The sequence below is a fragment of the Schistocerca cancellata genome, chromosome 3 (genome assembly GCF_023864275.1).
Source record: "Schistocerca cancellata isolate TAMUIC-IGC-003103 chromosome 3, iqSchCanc2.1, whole genome shotgun sequence".
In the NCBI taxonomy this organism is placed as follows: domain Eukaryota; kingdom Metazoa; phylum Arthropoda; class Insecta; order Orthoptera; family Acrididae; genus Schistocerca; species Schistocerca cancellata.
The window spans coordinates 748787105-748802376 of record NC_064628.1 but is presented as its reverse complement, the minus strand read 5'-3'; the positions used below and the strand labels follow the sequence as shown (position 1 = coordinate 748802376).

The 15272-nt window shown below is 42.0% G+C and overlaps 1 protein-coding gene across 2 annotated transcripts in view; it reads right to left on the bottom strand.

Moving 5' to 3' along the window:
* Positions 1-930: 930 nt before the first annotated feature.
* Positions 931-15272, bottom strand: part of LOC126175770 (tether containing UBX domain for GLUT4) — a 75933-nt gene continuing 61591 nt past the window's right edge. The window contains exons 7-9 of one of the 2 annotated variants that reach the window (XM_049922739.1): positions 9443-9666; positions 4279-4462; positions 931-1205 (exon numbers count right to left, since the gene is read on the bottom strand). In XM_049922739.1, the coding sequence (XP_049778696.1) occupies positions 1028-1205; positions 4279-4462; positions 9443-9666 (586 nt within the window). In that variant the 3' untranslated portion in view covers positions 931-1027. The remainder of the gene's footprint in view (positions 1206-4278; positions 4463-9442; positions 9667-15272) is intronic. The other variant, XM_049922740.1, reaches the window with a different exon arrangement.

Genomic DNA, 15272 nt, shown 5'->3' with positions numbered 1-15272 from the left:
CGTGTCGATTTCCATAAACCAAGTATGCTGTAGTAAGTTTTTCTAAGTGGTCCTTGGTCAATCCCTACATTATACTCGTAGCAGTTAAAGCTTCCTGTCACCTGCAAACCACAAGAAAACTCACTGACTTTGTGAACACGGCCCACCATAGAAATCTACTCATGTGAAGTGGGATTGTCAGTTCCAAGAAAGGCAAGTAACGTACTGCAGGTTGTGTGTCCACTAACGTACATACGGGCCTTCGAGTTTTTCCAGAATATGTTGGAAATATCTGTGGTATGTTACTACAATCTGCTCACATGTGCCCAGCTGTTGTCACCTGGCAGCATCTGTTCCCATTAATTTCAACAGCATAATTAAGAGAAAACAACTGGTTTGACATTAACAAGGGTTTCAACATTTTCCACAAAACGTGTGAGATGTTACTTTTCCAAACATAAGTGATATAACTGAATATGACCTAGAATAACAAATTGACAGTAGGCACAGTTCTGCATAAAAGGGGGCAGTGGCTGCAGCAGTAACATCTGTACAGTTCCATACTGCATAAATTCCCACATTCTCTGCTAACACATAATGTTGAGTAGGCTTTGCAGGATCGTAATAGCCTGGTCACTTGTCTGCACACATTCACTTCTAGCCTCTGCTGCATAAAATAATCAGCATAGTGAAACAAAGCATGTAACCAATACAATTTACAATAGTTATTTTCTTTGTTACACTTGATTGTGTAACCAACACCTGAGATAGCAGAACAATATTACGACAGTGAACAGAACAGAATGTGTGACTAAGTTCTTTTTCTACTTGGCTGCTGCTATTACAGCTGTCCTGTTAATGACTGTTACTCTGATACAGGGATATTTAAATATTACAAAATAATATAATTTTTACAATGAAATAAACATAATTTTCAGATTTCAGGTAAAATATATTGACAAAATAGTAATTTTATGAACATGCAGTTTTAATAAAAATATGGATAAAACATCAAATCAAACCAAAACTTACAATTATAAACAAAACATTATAATGGTTTAAACCACTTAGGTATTTTATTTGGATGTATGTCCGAAGAAACAGTAGCTGCTCTCTGGCTTGACTTGTGAACTGGGTTCTCTTTAGAGTGATGTGGCTGCGTCCCACTAGTGCTTGGCTTATCAGTATTTACCGTTTCCCGATTCTGGGTGACATGGGGTGTGGCCCTACATGACAAAAAATTAGTTACACACTGTAGCATCATCAAATACTCCACAATTCAGAAGTATTATTTACTTATCTGAAAAGTATAATGACATAATTACTAGTTGTAGTGTGATCAACAAGAGCACTGGAAAATATAAAAGCACTAATCTGAAGAAAAATTACACAGAAGTAGTTGGAACATAAAGGCAAATATAAGAATCAAAATACCTAAATAAGTGTGGATAGTGGAGGGTGTTAAAATAAAAGTATGCATAGACACTAGAAAGAACGATGACTTAGGGAGAAGGGGATTTATGTGAAACAGTATGAATCAGAGCCGGATAATAGTAAGAATACAGTAGGTGGTTTAGTGCTCGTCTCCAACTGCAGAGTCTGCTGTGTGGAAAGAGGAAGGGAAGACATCTATCTCTCTTGTGATGTTGCAACATTTGCTCTGCTAAAGGAGTACTGTATGTTGCAAGCATCCAATGTTTGCCACTGTTTATGGGATTTTTATTAAAAACCTTATTCTTCTGTTGTCAGGTGACCAAATACTGCTGAATACTTCTCCCACAGTGGGTTCTGTCTTTGGTATATCACAACACTCATGATCCTCATATATGATGGGAGGGTGCACAAGGTGCAATTTTTTTAAAAGACACACTGAAGTGATAAGAAACAGCCTATGACAAAAGCAATTTCCAAGTTATCATAGAGGCTCAAACAGACTACAGACTGTAGCAGCATGACCACAAGAAATCACAAGCCTGTTGCAGAATTTAGTCAATAAAGCATTTGAAACCTGAACAACTTCCAGACCTCAGAATAGCACTCCTCTGATGATCCACTAACTGTAAGAGATTGTTTTAGTTCTTTCCGTAATATGTAACTAAATGTGTTCAGTGCTACATCACAAGCTAGCAACTTCCTCTCCGTATCAACTGTTAGGAGGAAGAGGAGGAGGAGGAGGAGGAGGAGGAGGAGGAGGAGGAAGTAGTAAAGGACTAGGTAATCACTCAGCTGCAGATGAATGATGGGTGACACACACACAGACACAGATATACTAGAAAGGGGAACGAGGCAGAGGATGATGGAGGCTTTCATTACCTTTAGAAGCTAGTGTTTTGAATAATCTGTTAAAATGATCTTATCTGACTCTTATTGGAAAAAACAATTACAATGTAGTATCAAGTGTAGTGGACTGACCCGACAGCCAATCCACTAGGACGGGTAGCCGAAAGGCACGCGTTTAAGCTCACGCAGACCGGCGTGAGGTCTGGAACAGATTAAAGGAGTTGAGCCTAATAAATAAAGTACGGAGTTGATGTAATACTTAACTTTAATCCATAATTGGAGAACATCGCTCTTGTTGATACATTATATAATCTCAATATAAACTGGTCATGGCGCCTTGCTACGTCGTAGCAAATGACGTAGCTGAAGGCTATGCTAACTATCGTCTCGGCAAATGAGAGCGTATTTGTCAGTGTAGCTTTGCTAGCAAAGTCGTCTGTACAACTGGAGCGAGTGCTAGGACGTCTCACTAGACCTGCCATGTGGCGGCGCTCGGTCTGCAATCACTGACAGTGGCGACACGCGGGTCCGTCGTATACTAGCGGACTGCGGCCGATTTAAAGGCTACCACCTAGCAAGTGTGGTGTCTGGCGGTGACACCACATCAAGCATGTCACCTTTTCATCTTTAACATACCAAACTGCGATCTTGAGGGGACCTCATGTTCCCCCCCCCCCCCCTCCCCCCCCCCCCCCCCCCCCCCTTCAACTTAGTAGAGTAGAAGGTTACTCAGATAAGCTTCTTTGGATATTTAAAGGTATATTTAAATTTAACACACACTGTTGATGTGTTGCTTTATCCTCAAACCTGATAAACTGAATAATATACACAAACTGATTATATGACATGGCAGCAGTAAAAACTGATCAACGAATATTTTTGTACATTGTCCACATTTCAGATACTGATTCCTCTAGGCAACGAAGAGCTCCAGCAATCAGTAGCACACCAAAAATTGCTCTCTTTTTGACAGAATCTGTACATGCCCAAATTCTCATTCTGCTTAGAGCAGCATTTGCACTGTAATGAAAACAACACCTGACGTTTCAGCACTGTTGAAGGTGCATATAGCATCTACGATTTGGTCATCACAGGACATGTTGAAAAGTTCAGGCACTGTGGGTGCAAGGTCACTTGCATGCATTGGTCCGGGAGATCAATTGACAATGTTATGTTGACAACAAAGGGTCAACTGGGAGCACTGAACTTCTCCATTTTTGTCCTGACTTTCAAATAAACTCCTCTGCTTCATCTTCGATGACAATGTCAAATTCTTCTGAATTTACTTCAAGGTTATCTTCTGATTCTGACACAACAGTTCTGGAATAAAGGTTAGGTTAGTGTTTTTTAACGTCCCGTCGACAACGAGGTCATTAGAGACGGAGTGCTAGCTCGGGTTAGGGAAGGAAATCAGCCGTGCCCTTTGAAAGGAACCATCCCGGCATTTGCCTGAAACGATTTAGGGAAATCACGGAAAACCTAAATCAGGATGGCTGGAGACGGGATTGAACCGTCGTCCTCCCGAATGCGAGTCCAGTGTGCTAATGGAATAAAGGTCACATCATGTTTTCTCAAGACATCAACTGGATCATTGAGATCACATTCATCCAGCATCCGAAGAGAGTCACCATCTGAGATTTGCTTGCAGGCCATTTTTGTAACTATATGACCATTACGTATAAAAAATCCATTAAGCTATGTAACATAGTTACATCAAGTCCTGGCATGACTACAAGTGTGTTTTCATTTTTTTAATTTTTATAAAAAAGCGTTATAGATATAATTATGTAATATATATCTTAAACGGATGCAGAATACATATAAAAATCAAGAATAAATTGGTTCTTATAGTTGCGGCAGTATCACTGAAAATTACTCTCTGAGGTCCCTAGAGGACGCAGCTTGGAATTTTAAGGGTCAAAATGCAGCTCTGTTTTTAATGCTCAGTTGACATAGGACAAATTAATATTCAACATCTGAATGGAAATCCGTATAGCAAGGATAATGGAAGAATATTACCTGTGACGACTAGCTATGTTTAAAGCTGCATTGGGGGATGTCAGCCGATTCATGATGTCAGGTTTCAGATAAGATCCATCCCCAGCAGGTTTCTCTGATCCAAAGTGGATCACTGCACTGGGAATTAGGCCAGCTTCTACTAGATGTAGGTCATCTGAAAGTACTTGCTTTGGAGGAGCTGTAACTGATTTAAAAAGAAATAATGTACAATATAATATCTGACTAGAATAGAATTGTTGTATAACAATTCCACTATCAATATGTTTTCCCATACAAGCACTACCATTAATAATATCTTATTGTTATGAACTTCAAAAGAAACATATATTTGATGGAATAATGACTTAGTGTACAAATATTATTTTTGTCATTGGCATAAACTGGGTAGGTAACTGATATGAACCATGTAACCTGCGACTATCAAAATCGACCCTAGAGGGAGAACATTATGACTAAAAGTAATGAGAGCTAAATAAGCTGAGCAAAGCCAGAATCATAAAATACACAGCATTCCATTTCAAGTCTAGGCCCAGAAAGCAAGTTAAAAGCACTGCTGAGGGTTCAACAACAAGATACAAAGTGCCAATGCAGCTGTTAGACCTCATATTTTATTACTTTAATGGACCAGTGGCCATCCCTATGCAATTTGTTTGCCACATACTCTGATGATGCAGTTGCTGCTGGCGGATCAATATGCCAGGCTGATGTTATTGCCATCCTGCTCTGAGTCAGTTTCCATAGCACCGGAGTATTGGGATATTAGAGCCCTTCCCCCTATAACCAGCCCTTATGCCCAGTAATGCTTGGTGTGAAACTAGCACTGGAAAAATGGGGGAAGGCAAAGCAGGAATATCTGCCAATTGCTTGGTGACAACTGGTAGTATGAGGGAAGAACCTCTGTGGGTCTTCAGCATGGGTGTAGGTTCTAAGTAAGTGTTGGCTGGGGTGGAGATGAGGAGTGTAGAAGTCTGGGAGGTGGTCACCTGGGCACTGGAATGCTGGATGGCGTAGCCGGCAGTGGGGCAGACTTAGGTAGTTACATTAGCCTTAACGATATTGGGGAGGGTGGGGGTTGGCTAACATCATGTAATCATGTTGGTTGAAGCTGAAGCTGTTCAGCCACTACTTCAAACTGACATCCTCTGTAACTAATGACAGCCCATTGGGTCCACCCAGACTAGAGAGGCAGTATTGCAGCACAGATATAGCTGTGAAGACTGCATAGAGGAAAAATGTATAAAGGCTTTCTCAGAGGTTGCCATCATAATTTAGTTTATTTGTAACTTAAACATTCTGACCAACTGCTCTGCTTCTGTGTTAGACTCAAGATTATAAAGAGGGGGGTCAGATGTGTTGTATTGTTCCTCCTTGTTGGAACTCTGCTAATGTGCACAATGGGTCATTGTTGGATACAATAATATGTGGTGCTCCCTTTATGGTGAAGATCATCACTAGTGCCCAGACCGTAGCTCCTGATGTAATTGATAATATACGGATAACATATGGGAAATTATCAAGAATATGTCCACCACAAGCAGCCACAGTCTCCTTGAATGAGCCTGCAAAGTGATATGCATGTAATACCATGCTTATTGGGAATAGGCCATGGGGAGAAACACACACCTGATTCCAGGTGTTTCGCACATGTCATGTAGGCTAGAACGTCACATTCAATGTCAGCATCAGTACTTCGTCAATATATGTGAAGCCTTGCCAATGCCTCCATCCTCCATAACCCAAGTGTACATTATGCAGTACCTTGAGACCAGAGTGTAATAGGGATCATAGCCCAACCTTCAGAATCTTCCATGGCCAGCAGAAATACCCATTAAGTCTGTCCCACATCAAAGAAGAAGTCCATAGCACAGGTTCCATAGCTTTGTACAGGTGCTCTGAGCAAACAAAAAGTGCATATCTTACTACTTCATTAGATACTGATTTGCCAATATAGCCGCCTTCTGGGTTGTCATGGGGAATTTTTCAAGTGTGTGTGTACTCTTTTCATTAAGCTGGTAGCATGATACAACATCAGTGTTGATGTAGTGGGCAGGGAGGTGGATCTCATAATGATGGTTCTGTTGTACTGTTTATCACCTACCTTTCACTGTCATACAAAACTACAGTCCAGATACATACTTTAAGAAAAGAATTCTTAATATTTAAACTTATATTACATGTTAACATACTTCCTTTTCAGTTTTTTTTCAATACTGCATTTTATATTCTCTCTCTCTCTTCTTCAGTTATCATCAATTTATTTTCCTCTGCAAAAGCGAAACTAACTACTTTTAGTTTCTCAGTTGTTAACCTAGTTCTCTCAACATCACCTGATATAATTTAACTACAGTCCATTCCTCTCATTTTAATTTTGTTGAGGTTCATCTTATAATCTCTTTTCATGACAGAATTCACTCCTTTCAAATGGGCTTTGAACTCTTTCACAAGCCCTAACAGGTTTACAATATCATTGGAAAAATTAACTTCTTATCCCAGACTTTGTACCGTCACCCAATCTCCCTCCACATTTAACACTTTCAACAGACATGTAAAGGGTACACACACTATCCTAGCTTTTGGAACTATCAGTTTCTAACTCACTGAAGAGAGAGGAATACACAGGGGAAGTTTAAAAAGGAAGAGCAGGTCACTTGTACCCCAGGATGGGAGGACCCGCCTGTTGTGAGGACGAAGGGGGAGGAAGACAGGAATTGTTGTTAATTCAATGTGTGTGTTAAAAATATTCTGGTTGATGGGTCTGTTTTCTTTGTGCTTATTATTCTTTCTTATGTGTGTTTTACCTAATGCCCTTGCCCCCTCATCCATTTTTATATGAACACATCTTGAAAACTAAGTAATACGTTCAGTGACATTGAGGCACTGTGTATATACATTCCATCAAGTTGTTTTTATTGTAAAGGTGTAAATATTGATAACCTCAATAATGGAAATAATCATCATTCTGTTCTGCACTTGTACCTAGTGCTTATGATACACAAGGACAGGTGCGACTGGTACACTGTCTTGGTGAAAAAGTACATGTGCAGTCTTTTCCAGCTGTATTTCACACAATGCTGGAAAGAGCTTGTTCTTCAAAACACCTTGGCAGGATGCACCTGTCAGCACAGTGCCCTTTGGAATACAATGAGTAAGGTTTATGCCATCGCTGTCCCACAACACGGCCACCAGCACTGGAACTTTCCCGAAATTTTTTTTATGGTGGTGAGTATGTGTGCACTTCCAATGAGCTGACTGGCACTTCATTTCGGGGTTCAAAGACAGCATCCACATCTCATCCATTGTCACAATAGATGAAAAGAATGTCCCATTCATGCTGTCATCACTGCCTGGCAACATGCCACGTGCGCAGCCTTGTGGTCATCCGTCAGCATTCGTTGCATCTATCTGGAGGACACTTTTCACATTTTCAGGTCGCGATGCAAGACTGTGTGTGCAGATCCACAGAAATGTCAACTTTGGAGGCTATGTGTTCCACACTCCTTCAGTGATCTTACACAACTTCCTCCATTTGTTCCATCATGTCATTAGACTGGTTGGTGTGAGGCCAAGATTGTATTGGTTTGTTGTTACACAATGATCTGTTGTCTTTGAACTGTCACACCCATACGCCTTAGACACATCCATAACACCATCACTGTATATCTCATTCAACTGGTAATGAATTTCAATCTGTATCACACCATGCCTATGGAGAAAACAATGATTAGACACTTTCCTTGTAATAAAAACAATGCCATTCTAACTATCAAAAACAGTCCTCACTCTTGCTGCTGCCACTAGGATTCTGTGTGCCATAGAGTGCTGCCATCTCTGTCACTCACTCTCAATGAGTGCATGCATATTTTAAAACAAACCACATGTTTCTATTGGTTTCCAATCCTGATTAAAAAAAAAAAAAAAAAAAAAAAAAAAATAATCTGAGGTGGTGTAACTTGAATGCACTCACATGGAGCGTGATAAATGTCACCTGTTATTTCTGAGTCCTCAGTATTCTACTTGTTAATGTTCAACTATAATTTTCCACTGTATGTTTTGTGTTTACATACACTGTATGTTTAAGAAATTTCTTGAAATTATTGCTACATTCAGTTGTGTAATTTTCAATTGTATCACAAAGAAAATTCACTTGAGGAAACTATAAAATCACTGAATGGCTGCCCAGTACTTACATTCAGAAGGTGAAATACCAGTATTGCTGATGGGCCCATTAAAAGGTACAGAGAAAGAACGGGTCAGGTCACTCAGATTCCAGGATGAGAGGGACCTTTCTGACTTTCCAAAACATACTCTTCATTCCTCCATGGGACAGGAATTAACAGAAGTTAGGAACAGTTTGTTTTCACTTTTAAATTTGCCTATTGGCAGTATTCAAATTTCACCTCTTAAAGATAAGTACTGGCCTATCATTATGTATTTTTGTAAATGTATAGTTTTCCCAAGTAAACTTTCCATTTAATGCAATTGAAAATTAAGTCACTGTCAATGTAGATAGATCCCAGATATGCGAAGATAACTTAATATGAAATGCTTTTACTCCTAAAATGAAAATTTACATAGAGTTACAAAAGACAAAAAGTCAGTGATTGCAGAAAAGCAGTACACACAGATTCTGGCCACTTATGTATGTGTGAGGTGTGCTTGTTTGTGTAAATGTATAGTGTGTGTATTTTTTTCTGGGAAGAGCTTTGGTCATAAATGTGTAACAGTCTTTTTGTTGCACCTATCTGCAACTCAACGTGTTATCTTTATGGTGAATGGCAATCTATCCTTTTCATAATACTGTTAAATAGTTTTTATATGCAGATGTACACAGAATGCCCCCAAGTGCATTTCTGAAAGAGTGAGCATGAGTGCCTGCTGCAATACATAGCTATGCCTACCCCTACTCTCACTACTGTAGAGGCGAGGAGAAGTAGTTAATCTTAAACTACAGAAATCACTCTCTCCCTTCAATGTACATTTACTCTCTGTTTGTGGTCTCATTTGCAAGATTAATGGATATCAATACCATAACAGCAAGTTTACAAGAGATCATAATTAGAGACTCGTGTTACCACCAATCTAATATTTTGTGTAGTTACATGCAAATTATGGAAGTGTTTGGCGTTTATAAATTAAACAAGAAGAGTGAGCTGCTGTAACTTACAAAGATAAAACTGTAATTCAGGATCACAAAGGAAGCCCCTTACAAACTGTGCCACAGTGCTGACTGTTTCATGAGGAGCAAAAGTGCCTTGTAAAACTAGCTGGTCTGGGAAGTAAATTCGTATCACAGTTTTCTTGTACCGGCCCAAGTTGTTGAGCACCTGCTTTGACGCTTCCAGTTCCCTCATGGCAGATGTTGTGATTGGAGCATCCTCCAGTTCAGCCCTGTGAAAAACGCATATTTATTACAACAATATGATCAAAATGTTAGCATTATTGTTTTACAGTAAATATACTAAAAATATAATGGTAATATGAGTATGTTACTATACTTTATACTGAAAAGTGTTCCCTAAAGCTTTTATTTCTTTATTGAGGTAAATCTGCTTCGTTTTGGTTTTGATTTGCTTTAGGGTGCAAAAAACAACTGGGGTCATACGTGCCAAAGTCAAAACTAGAAAACATGAAGACAGAAAGTAGTTAAAAAATGACTATACTTCAGTCCCAATTGACATAGTAAAAGACAGCTAAGGGCTAAGAACACGAAACTAAAAATTAAATGGCCTTTGCCACATTGCTTTGGTGTATAAAAAGTAAAACATGGTCAACAGCCCGCGCGACATTTGTTAAAACGGCCGATAAATCAGACAGCAAACCCAAGCAGGAACGTAAATGGTTAAAAAATGGGCATCCAATCAGGAAGTGAACAGTTAAAACTTGGACGCAATGTGTACAAAGTGGTGGGGCAGCACCACTTAGCAAATGACTATGGCTAAAAAGGCAGTGCCCAATACGAAGCCTAGTTAAAATGACTTCCTCCTGGAGGGAGGACCGAGAGGAGGTCATGCAAGTTGCTGGGAGAGACTTAATAAGGCAGAGCTCATTCCCGTTAAGAGAGGACCATTGGCGATGCCAAAGGGACACCACCTCCTGACAGATGGCGACACAGAGATCATCAGAGGGAATATAGGTACTCACAGTCTGAGGTACAAGAACTGCAGCCTTGGCAGCAGCCTCATTTCCTAGCAGACTGACATGACCAGGAACCACAGAAACATCACACTGGCTCCACCGATAGTGAGCAAGTGACAGTTTTCTTGGACCTGCTGTACTAAGGGATGGGCGGTGTACAACACACACAGACTTTGAAGGGTGCTGAGTGAGTCTGAGCAGAGAACACAATTGAAAAGGCTTTGTCACTGGATGGCCTGATGCAAAGCGAAGAGCTCAGCTGTAAATACTGAGCAGTGTGCCAGAAGGCAATAGCGAAGGACACGGGTGCCAATGATGAAGGCAACCCCGACCTCACTGTCAGTCCGAGAGCTATCGGTGCATACAAAGGTACTATTGCGAAGTTCCATGCAAAGGTCATGAAACTGAAGGCAATAGACTGAGGCTGGAGTAGTGTCCTTAGGAAGCGAATGAAGGCCAAGGTTAACATGGGCTGCTTCACGAAGCCAAGGTGGTGAAGGGGTCACACCCACCAGGAAAGTTGCAGGTAGTGTGAAGTTAAGCCGCCATATCATGTGCCAAGCAGACTCCAGGAGGTAACAGAGAAGAGGGATGTGCCCCATACTGACGATCAAAGGAATCATCAAAGCAGGAGACATAGGATAGGTGGCATACATGGCAGACAAATAGCTTGCATACCTGCTGAAGAGAAAGTCACGGTGGTAGGACAGTGGTAGTTCAGCAGCTTCAGCATACAGGCTCTCAACTGGACTAGAGTGAAAGGTGCCCATGGCCAAACGGTTGCCACAGTGGTGGATAGTGTTGAGATGGCGTAAGAGGAATGGGTATGCAGATGTACAAAAAACAAAAACACCCATAGTCGAGTTTCGAACGGACAAGGGACCAGTACAAACTGAGGACTGTGGTTTGATCAGAACCCCAGGAAGTACCATTGAGGACATGTAGGACATTGAGGAACTGTGTACAGCAGGCTGACGGATAAGACACACGGGAGGACCAAGAGTGTTTCCTATTGAGCATGAGCCCCAGGAATTTCATAGCTTCAATAGCAATAGCAAAGAGGACGACACTCGCGACAAAACCCTGAGTCACACCGTTTTCCTGGGTAAAGGTGTCCGCCAAGGCAGAACACACATGCACCTTGAAAACTCTTATCTTTTAAAAATGCCTCAAGGAAACAGGGCAGGTGGCCATGAAAGCCCCACATATAAAGAATACGGAGGATACCAGTTCTCCAGCATGTGTCGAAGGCCTTCTCCAAATTGATAAACACTGCCAGTCTGAGATTTCCGCACAAAACCATTCATGACATGGATGGACAAAGTAACAAGATGGTCAACCAATGAACGCTCTAAATCCACACTGTAAATTCGTCGTACATTGCGACACTTGAGCGACCATACCAGCCGGGCATGAACCATACATTCCGTCACCTTGCAAGTGCAGCTGGTAAGAGAGGTGTGGTGGTAGCTAGAAGGAAGGTTTCTGTCCTTACCGGGCTTAGGTATGGGTATGACGGTGGCTTCATGCCAGCACCCGGGAAATGTTCCCTCTGCCCAGATGTAGTTGTACGTGTTAAGCAGAAAATGCTTGCCAAAAGAGAAAGGTGCTGCAACATCTGAATGTTGATGGCATCTGGCCCTGGGGTGAAGGAGCGAGATGAACTAAGAGCTTGATCTAGCTCCCTCATAATAAAGGTGGCATTGTAGCACTCACAATTCGGAGAAGAGAAGGGTATCGCCCAAGCTGCCTTTGCTCGTTTCCAATGGAGGAAGGCAGGGTGATAGTGGGAAGAGCCCGAAACTTCCACAAAATGGTGGCCCAAGGTGTTGGAGATAGCAATAGGGTCCACAATAACATCATCTGCTACTTTCAGGCCAGAAATTGGGGACTGGATCTTGGTCCCAGAGAGCCGTTGGAGGTTGGCCCACATGACAGAGGAAGGGGGGGGGGAACTGTTAAAAGAACTAGTGAATTAAATCCAGCTAGCTCTTTTGCTATCCCAAAGAACACTATGACACTTTGCACTCTGTTTATAAATAGTGCAGTTTGCTATCGTAGGATGACGGTTAAAAACGCGGAGAACACGTCTCCCTGTGCAAATTGTGTCATGACATGCCTCAGTGCACCACGGGACTGGGACACGACATAGTAAAGAGGAACTGCGAGGAATGAAACGTTCTGCAGCAGTAAGGATAACGTTTGTGAGATATTCCACCTGGGCATCACAACTGGGGAAATTTTTTTCTTCGAAGGTCGCCTGGGAGGAGTAAAGCTGCCAGTCAGCCAGAGTAAGCTGCCCTTTGGGCATGCACGTGGATGGGGTAAGAGTCAGCAAAAGGATAGCACACAGGAAATGGTCGCTCGAGTAGGTGTCAGAAAGAACGGACCATTCAAGATGATGGGCAAGCTGGGCAGTGCAAAAGGATAGGTCCAAATGGGAATAGGTGTGTGAGGAGTAGGAAAGGAAAGTGGATGCTCCAGTGTTACCCTCTTCTGCCTTACACTGGTTAAGAAGGTCAGCCAAGGGGGCAACTCTCAGACAGGTCCTGGGAGAACCCCCAAAGGGGATAATGCACACTAGTCACCGAGTAGCAAAAATGGGGGAGGAAGCTGCCCAATAAGGTGAAGGAAATCTATCCTGGTGACAGGAGTACTCCTCCTGTCCTTTCCGGCTCATCAGTTGTGTAGCTGGTGGCTTTCCCCGTTTAGGTGAAAGTTTGACAGTTTGTTGCACAGCTGGACAGGGGGATGTGATGCTACCTTGACACCAGGCGATTTCACAACCTCAGAGTTGAATTTAAGGTTGCATGTCAGCATGGCCATGTCCTTCATGGAGCAAGGAAAAACAAAAACAGAACTATAGGTGCCAGACAGGAGAACACAGGGTTGCAGCTAGCCAGTAGTTTGTGAGCTACTGGGTAAGGCAATAAAACATAAGACAGGAACATATGATCATTTTGTGACAAGAGTGACATGAACCAGGAAAAGAAGACAATGTTATCGGGAAAGCAATCAGCGCATTGTCAGTCAAAACTGCAGACAGACTTCCTACAGTTTCCAATAACACCAATCTGTAAATCGTACAGCAGTACTCCTTTTACAAGTTTTGATTACAGTGTCAATGTTTTTCCAAGTTATTTGTAGCCATTATTTGTTCTTGGCCTAGGCAGTGGCCAGGCACACACATTTTTGTATTTACAGTGCTTTGGAAGATGGCACTACATATTAAGTCCAAAGAGTCACTGCATGGCGGAACTTATAGGGCGTAAATGGCCGGCAGAATTATGTGTGGCACTGCAGCTGGTATGCTGGCACTCATAGATGTAGCAGCTCTGCCCTGCAAGCCAGGTCCAGTTTCATGTTCTCTGGCGGGCTATTGAAACCACTGACCAGGATATTAGATCTCTCCCCCCCCCCCCCCTCCCTCCCTCCTCCCTGAAATGGAGGTGTATGGCTGGAAGTGTTCTGGATTGTTTCAGGAGGTGAACTAGTGGTGTAGTTTGTGTCTCTGCACTTACGCCCACTGGCTGGTGTGATGAACTGGGAACATCCACCATCATACTTGGACATGGCAATGTGTGCATCATTGGCTGTGGTTGTGGAAGCTACATGAAGATTCCATCTCCAAGTCTGCGTCCACTGAAACTGCCACTGGTTTTCTTGGATGCAAGTTATATCTTTGAACGCGTGGGACTGTCAATGGTGGGCTTTCTAATGCAGTGTGTACCACCGGTAATGATGCCGTCAGTTGGCTATGATGACATTCAAAACATTTTAGTGTGTCAACTGACCTGATGTGCCACCTGTATGTGTCCACATGTCCTTTGTTCCCTACAAGCACGCACACACTGGTGTTCCTGGTGCGTATTACCATTTGTGCCAGGTTCGGGTTTTCTAGGGCCAGAATATGGAGGAGTGTCATGGTTGTCTCCCATGGAGGTGATCCACCAGGCTACAGTCCTGAATGGGAGTGGTACTATATGTACTCATGAACAGCAGCTGTCATGTTGGTTTGCACAGCTTTCAATATTTGTTGCTGAAACGTCTGAAAATCCTGGATTGCTTAGACTTCATGGAAGTAACTGTTTGTGCGCCACGCGTAATAATGATGAAACTGCTTGATTTGATGTGGAACTGCCTGTAGATGTCACCTCTGAACTATTAGTAGTACAGTTTCTGATAGAGATATTATTATATTTTGTGCGTGTGAACTTTTACAGAATATATCAAACAGTTAAAATTCAAAAACTTTTACTTACAGTTATAGCTCCTGATCTAACTGAATAAACAACAACTAGGAACATTTTCTTTCAGTGAGCACAACGAGGAATGTGGGCTTGCAAACTGGAAATTAAGGCCAGTGTGTTTTCCACTGCTTTCTAGCTGACCACATAAATAGTTTTCAAGCTCTTGTAAACAGTGTAGGTAAGTGTAAAGCATGCACAGACCATTCAAGTGTCAGGACATAATGAAGTACCAGCCATTCGATTATCTACCTGCCACCCCAGATATGGTTCATTGGCTTACAAACCGTACTGTGAAAGTGATTTGTACAAAATAGGGAACTCGATAGACACTAGCAGGATAGTGAAATAAAATATGCTGAAACCAGTGCAAGAACAGTGTTATGATTTGCTCGAGAGTGTGGAAACTACATTGTGAACATTAGCCACTGTAAACTGTAGGACATGCAAGCTACTGCACACACTCACAAGTGCCCAGTGGAAAGTGGGTTTCACAGCTGTCACATCTGACAGAAAAGATGAAACCAGAAAGGACAAAGGATGATCATGGGACTAGTAGGTAAGCTGCTTTGGTACTGGCAGAAAATCATTTTTTTGCACCTAGAGATAATG